Genomic DNA, 6,984 nt, shown 5'->3' on the forward strand with positions numbered 1-6,984 from the left:
CCCTCACATCGACATTCCCAGAGCTTTGTGTTCACATCGTGTACATACTGGAAGCACTGACTACGTTTCGGTCCACAGGAGTCGATTTGTGTTGCACGTTGCAGTAATTAAACAAAATCTTTCTATCTATATACACTTTCAAAGCAGTTTCAGTCAAGCAATAGCAAAGATGCTGAACACACAATCCACCGTGGCATGAACTGAACACCTGACAAACAAGCTTAGTTTTCCCCAATTTATGGTTTTATTGTCATACTTGTTTGCTTTGATAACATTTGAACACGCTCAAGCACACTGCCAGAACGCCACATGAGAAACCAAAAACTGGGTAAAAGCAGAGGGAAACATGTACACCCAAGATCAACATTTGGTTTCAACTGTTTAGTTCTTTCAATTTCCTTTGCAAGTTACTGTGAAAATCATTTTACACTCCGAGCAGAATCCTGGTCCACATCTGTTTTCAGATATAAATTCTGCCATTTGTCATTTATGGAAAGAAAAAAAGTGGAGGGGAAAAAAAAAAATCATGTATGATAAGCAGACCAGAGTAAGGAGGTGGGGGAGGTGGAGGGAGGGCTAACCCAGAATGGCATAGCTGAGCTCTCAATATGAGAAAGCCGACTCGTGTGGACATCATCTTGGTTTGTCATTTGCTTAAAAACATGTTTCTTTTTCACATGAGTTTCTTTTTCAAAGCTGATCTTCAGCACGCAGAAAGGGGGCGTGCAGGGAGGCGCTGTCACCACTGATAACAGTGTGGGCGGGTTAAGACCAAGCTCCGCCTGCTCCTCCTCACTCAGACTCTTAGACTCGCCGTCAATCTTCAGTCCCGCTCAGCCACCAGCTTCAGCACTTTTCCGATCGCGATGGTCTTCCCTGGAACATACAGCAACAAAGAAAACACTCCTCAATATTGCGTGAGTCCTAACACGGCTCTGCTATTGGAGTTCTGCTTCATTATATGTAGGATGCTCAGACAGGGAAAAATGAGTTCCGTATACATGCAAGTAATTCCTGCTGTGAGTGACATTGAGGCAAGCAGAAATCCTAATGTGGCTGCCTCATGCACACAGGGCTGACTGCGAGTACAGATGCTCTGTATATCTGTACACCTGTGTACTGTGCTGCAAGTCGAATAGTAAAAACGAGCATGACTGTTGATGAGTCTTTAAACCAGCTGCTTACAACAGAGCCTTTTATGGATGCAGACTGAGCTGCATCACCGAACCCGCACCCTGAAGTGGGACACCCGATTTATCCTCGCTGGACCGAGCAGCAAATCAGATGGCAGAGCTGATGTCTGCACGACGCAATCAGCAATAAAATAGTGGTTTTCTGTGCACATCCAACCAGTTTACCACATAGCTGGTTGTCACTAGCACATCACACCACAGTTTCTCTCTGAAGCATGAGCAGGAACATCCGCCAGCCTGTCTGCAGGGGAAGGGGAGAGACCCCCCCCCTCCGAAATGAGCTTCACTTCACAGATGTGAGGGGGGGGGAAAAAAGTCTCTCTGAAACTTATTTTGCACATATCAATTTAGTTTTCCTGCAGATGTAGTTTGAAAGTTCTTTGTCTTAATCCCACAGACTCTACAGCCCAGAAAGCCAGGTTAGCTGAGACTAAAGTCAAAGGTTTCAATTAACAAACAAAGCTCTCTCTCTGCCAACAGATCACCATGTGTGTTCAAAGTTTGACTTAAAAAAAGAGATTCCTTTCTTTAATGTTTTAAATGACAGTGTTCTGTAGTGTGGTATGGTTCTACTGAGATCATATACTGAGTTGTATCTGAATGAAGGCCAGCTGTGCAGTAACAGCAGCACAGTTTGTGTCTTTGATTTTCCAATTGCAATGTGTTTGTATCAGCTGGAACCTAATCTGCTGTTCAACACTGTTGAACTGCATCTACTGGGACTGTGTTCAGTTACAACTGTAGACCGTTCAATCATTAAAATGACTTCGATCTGGTCACAAGCTGCAGTGATTTTCTCGTTACCGTCTACATTATCAGACAGATAGAACGATAGATATATATGCACACACACACCTTCATCCCGTAAGGTGAACCGTCCCATCTGAGGGAAGTCTTTAAATGTCTCGAGGCAGATGGTCCCTGCTGTGCGCAGACGGGCGATGCACACCTGGTCCTGTTTCACAAACCGTGGTCGTGTCTTGCTCTTCTCTCCTGTCTTCTTGTCTACCAGACAGATTAAGGCCTGCACCCAAGCAGCATATGTGGATTTGTAGCAATCTTAAACCAAATGTATAACATTTGGACAGATTAAGATATATGGTCTAAAAGTCTTGAGCCACCACTCATTTAGATTTTGCTAGGATAAAGACAAACGCTTGCAAACACACTGCAGAATTTCAGTGAATGTAAGTGAATATTTGGTGTGAGCACCTTTACTCTTTAGCACATGCACTCTGAGGCAGCTCTGTCATTTCTTATGTTCAAGAACACTTTCCCAGACTTTTTGAAGGACATTGAAAGCTCTTCTTTGGACGTTTCTGCCTTTTTCCCTGTTCTCTGTCAAGATGATCCCACACTTCCTCAATAAAGTTGGATTCTGGGCTTTGGGAAGGCCAGTCCATAACTGATGGTTTTCCCTCTGTGTTTTGGCTTAATTATGCTTTTGCTGCACTGACAGTGTGTCTGGGATCACTGGAGAAGCTGCTGCCAATCTGAAGGTACTTTTTTCAATTCCAATAACTTTGATCAGATCTCCAGTGCAGCCCAAACCAACATCACTGCTGTACCTCCCTCCTGAACTCTGACAACAGTTTGGGTTCAGCATTTCATCATTGGCAGTTTTGTTTTTTTTACAACAAGCTCTCAGCTGACAGCTGTTTGGGGATCACCTTGTTAGCCTGTCTAACCGTGCTGTCTTTGGCCTTCTTCATAATGAAACAGATTATGTGGGGTTTGGTTTTTTAAAGACTGCTAGTAAGAAAAGCCCCTTTTCCATTAGTACCTGCTCAGATCACTCGCCTTTACCCGACTCAGACTGACAGTTACCTGTTACAATCGAGTACCACCTAATGTGCGTAGTTGTCGTTATAGCAACGCGGCCGGTGTGATCCCGGTCTGTGGCTTTTTGTCACACTTGAGGACCTCGTGTTATTTTTTGTAGCCAGTTCTCTTGTTGCCTGGTTTAAAGAATAAAAAAATGGCGGTTTGGATTTTCGTGAACGAGATGCTTTCATGGCTCGTGAGCGGTCAGTGACGCCACTGACCAGCCAATTGGTGGCGTGCAGTCTGACGACATCGCATGTTAGTACCTGTTTGGATCGATTGGAACTCTGGCCAAACAGGTACAACTGGAAAAATCCTGAAATCGATGCGAGTAGGTACTAATGAAAAGGAGGCTAAATAGGCCCAAATTGGTTCCTTGGTGAGTTGCCCGTTTTGTGAGGCCACTACACTGGTGTTTGTGTTGATACAGAATCTTTGTTATGCTTGAATGATTCACAGGTCAGTGTTAAACAGCTTAAGCAAAAACAAATCCTGTGAAAACGGTCAGGTATTTACACTGAGTGAAAAAGCAGCCAATGTCCACAACTTTCCATCAGCCTGGAGAGCTCCTGATCCACACCATATTTTAAATATAAAGAAATGAGTCGGGGCTCAAGACCATCGAGAATCTGGCATCAGGTTTTACCGTAATTTGCACTTCTTCAATGCAGGTGTGAATGTGAAGGACTGCATTGTAACCTGGACAGATGATGGATTTGTGTTCAATGATGACAATCTGCAGAGGAAAGAGTTCCGGTGATCAGGATAAGGCTGCCCATACAACATTTTCTCACTGTTAACATCAACAACTGTCTTGTGGCATCAAGCCTGAGATTCATTGCGCACCACGTGAACAGCTGCTGTGCACGTTGTCTCGATGCATGCTCAATCATCGTGGACGTAGCGTTTTGCTGTGAATGTTGTGTCGATGGGCCCTGTAATACCAGCAGAGCGTCCACGTGCACTAACCTGCGCGTCAAACGTGCGCCCTGAGTGGCACAGGTTCTCAGCATTGCACAGAATGAAGCCCGGGAGGATCTCCTCCTCCTCTATGCCTTTCAGTCGCAGCTTGAGATTTTCACCTGGCTCTGCGTCGTCCGTCTCCACGTCATCAGAGAGCAGACTCAACACTTCCACCACATGCTGCACATATAAAGAGACAGGACAGAGACGTGTATCCACATCCCCACACCAAAACAGGTGACACTGGCAAGGACCTACGTGGGATATCACTAGTTTGTTTTCCTTAATACCAGTTAGTTTCATGCAGCCTATTACATCTGAATACATGCTTCTAATTCTAATTTTAACTACAGGCAAACAGCCAGTGAGCAGCAGCAATAATCTCACCTGGCTCCGGCTTATGGAAGAAGATCTCTTACCCTGTTTGGCATCATGACCAGCTGCTGTGCTTTACTGATGGAGCCAGACTCCAGTTTGCCCAGAATCACAGTGCCCATGTCCTGGTGGAGACAAAGAGTGTTACAGAGCAGCTGAGAGAGAATCTGTGCATCTATCAGTCTGACCAAGTCTCCACTTCCACCGCAGCAGGACATCATGTCCAAGTTCAATGTGGCAGCAAACGATTAGAAAGAGCGGCTGTGACGAGAGGTGGCCACTCACTCGCCATGAGAGCATCAGACTATCATATGCCAGACACACTGGGACGATCTGGAGGCCGGTTAATCTCAGTGTGGACTCCATCGGACATTCATGTTTTAATATTTCTGTCAGCAAATGTCTAGGAAAGCTCAGGGTTGCAGCGCATATGTGCCTGTCAGACTTCATGCTGAGATGATGTTTCAATGCTGGGAGATGGCACGCTCCTTCAACTCTGTGCAGAGCAGAGACGGCTAAGAGGAAGTGCTCCGATTCAGAGTCAATCTTTAACCAGCTAATCAGTAACTTCTGATTTTAGGTTTGTGGTTTGTATACGCTGCATGACATCATGCTGCAGGGGCTCACAACGCACCGTCTCATAGCCCCGTCAAGATTACACGCAGTCTGTGTCACGTAGAACATGTAGTTTGTATCAACGCACAAACGTAAAAACTTTCCCCGTTTGGTTTGTTAACCTTTGTCAAAAGCTCCACCCTTTCGTAGAATTAACCAATTTTCTTGGTTAAATCTAATCACGCTAAACTGTAATGCAGCTTTTAGATGTGCAAATGAGAAAGACCCTTACCTTGTATTTGTCTACGATCGGCAATCTTACAGGACCGTCACTTGATCTGTTAAAATTTGGCAAACTGTCCAAGTGTGGAATAAAAGGTAGACCTCTGCAATATAAAACAAAAACGATTCCTCGTGTTTAACTTGTTTGCCTGATCTCTTCAGTCGCCACAGGTGCAAAAAGGAACACAGCAATACTTACATGTACCACGAGCACATGTTGGCGGGCTCCTTCAGGTTGGCTCCTGTCAGCCCGGAGCACGGCATGAAGTGGACATCTTTCTTTGGATTGAAGCCCACTTTCTTTAAAAATGGCACCAGTTTCTCCTTACACTCTTCGTACCTGCGGGTTCAGACAGGGTGGATGTAAAGCTCTTCAAAGGACAGCAGCATGACACAAAGTGACCACCACATGTATCAGCAGTGGGTGGAGGACAATGTGGCACGTGCAGCACCAGTGAGGTCAAATGCTGACAGGATGAGTGGAATTAACCTCTGATTCAGTCTCCCACAATAAACAAGCATTTATTTCAAACTCCTATTGAAGTAAAAATGAAACAGCATGTAGAGGCCAGCAGAACAGAGAATGTGGATTCCCAGTAATCGCTGCATGAGACGACTCAGGACAGTGTTAAACTCTACATTACTATTGTTATTAATAAAAGTAAACCCACTAATGCTCTAATTACAGATTACAGTGTAAGCCAGTCAGACATGTGCGTATATGTATACATGCAGACTTTAGCTGCTGTTCAGTGTCCAAACCTTTCCAGGCTCCAGTTGACAGTAGGATCATCCATTTTATTCACCAGAACTATCAGGTGCTTGACTCCGGCTGTTTTGGCCAACATGGCATGCTCCCGTGTCTGTCCACCTTTCTCAAAGCCGGTTTCAAATTCACCTTTCCTGGCAGATATCACCTGTGGGACAAAACACTCACTCACTTTGTGCTGCAGCCTGGTGTAACGTCATGAAACAGATAACACAAATGCATTAACAACAAAACAATAAAGACGTTAGAGCTTAGCCTATCCCAGCTGTCACACGGTAAGGACGGCACACACTGAGCAGCTCACCACAGGGTTATGAACATGAATAATTCTGAGCACTGACATTTTTATACTTTTAACTTTGTCCAAGTTTAAAGGGTTCAGTAACTAGTAGTGTCGTTTTTTCAATCCTGTCATACTTTGGAGCACTTGGAGGGAAAGTATGTTAAGCACAGATACTCCTTCATAAACACTATAGAGGGAGTGTGTACGAACAACTATGGACACAGATGTTTTTGAGAGGTTGGTTATACTGAATAAAGATGGAACCAAACTCTTCACCTGAGGCAAAAACACAGGCAGGGTGTGAAGGCATTGCAAGGAAGAGTTAGCTGATGATGTGCAACCAGGAGCAAACAAATAACTCAAGCAAGGATCACCAGCTGCTGCCTGACAGGAAGAGCCCACGATGAACGGGAAAACAGGACAGCTGGCTAAAAGACTCAGGCAGAAAAGTTTCCAGCTTTATTATGTGATAACACCTCAACTTCTAATGAGTTACAGTGTTAACTTCCTTTAGTTATTGTTAAACTGCCATGTTACGCAGTTGTGTTATACTTTTACTCCAAATTCTCAGAAAACATCTGAGCTAGGGCTGCTCGATTATGGCAAAAATGATGATCTCGATTATTTGACGATATTTATTTAACAATAACAACGTGTTGAATAATGACTTTAAAGATTGTCAAAAATAATATAAAATAGTGCAAATACTGATAACAGTGCAAATGTTTGCAATATAAGAA

The 6,984-nt window shown here is 44.2% G+C and overlaps 1 protein-coding gene across 1 annotated transcript in view; it reads right to left on the reverse strand.

Annotated features, from left to right (window-relative positions):
- Positions 1-221: 221 nt before the first annotated feature.
- Positions 222-6,984, reverse strand: part of gspt1l (G1 to S phase transition 1, like) — a gene marked incomplete at its 5' end in the record, with an annotated part of 8,875 nt that continues 2,112 nt past the window's right edge. Inside the window, 8 exon segments of the mRNA XM_005943109.2 lie at positions 222-876; positions 2,049-2,217; positions 3,664-3,753; positions 3,987-4,160; positions 4,400-4,480; positions 5,203-5,296; positions 5,392-5,532; positions 5,955-6,109. Of these exon segments, the coding sequence (XP_005943171.2) occupies positions 824-876; positions 2,049-2,217; positions 3,664-3,753; positions 3,987-4,160; positions 4,400-4,480; positions 5,203-5,296; positions 5,392-5,532; positions 5,955-6,109 (957 nt within the window).

This window comes from Haplochromis burtoni, unplaced genomic scaffold, assembly GCF_018398535.1.
Source record: "Haplochromis burtoni strain Fernald_Lab_line unplaced genomic scaffold, NCSU_Asbu1 Contig_363, whole genome shotgun sequence".
NCBI lineage: Eukaryota > Metazoa > Chordata > Actinopteri > Cichliformes > Cichlidae > Haplochromis > Haplochromis burtoni.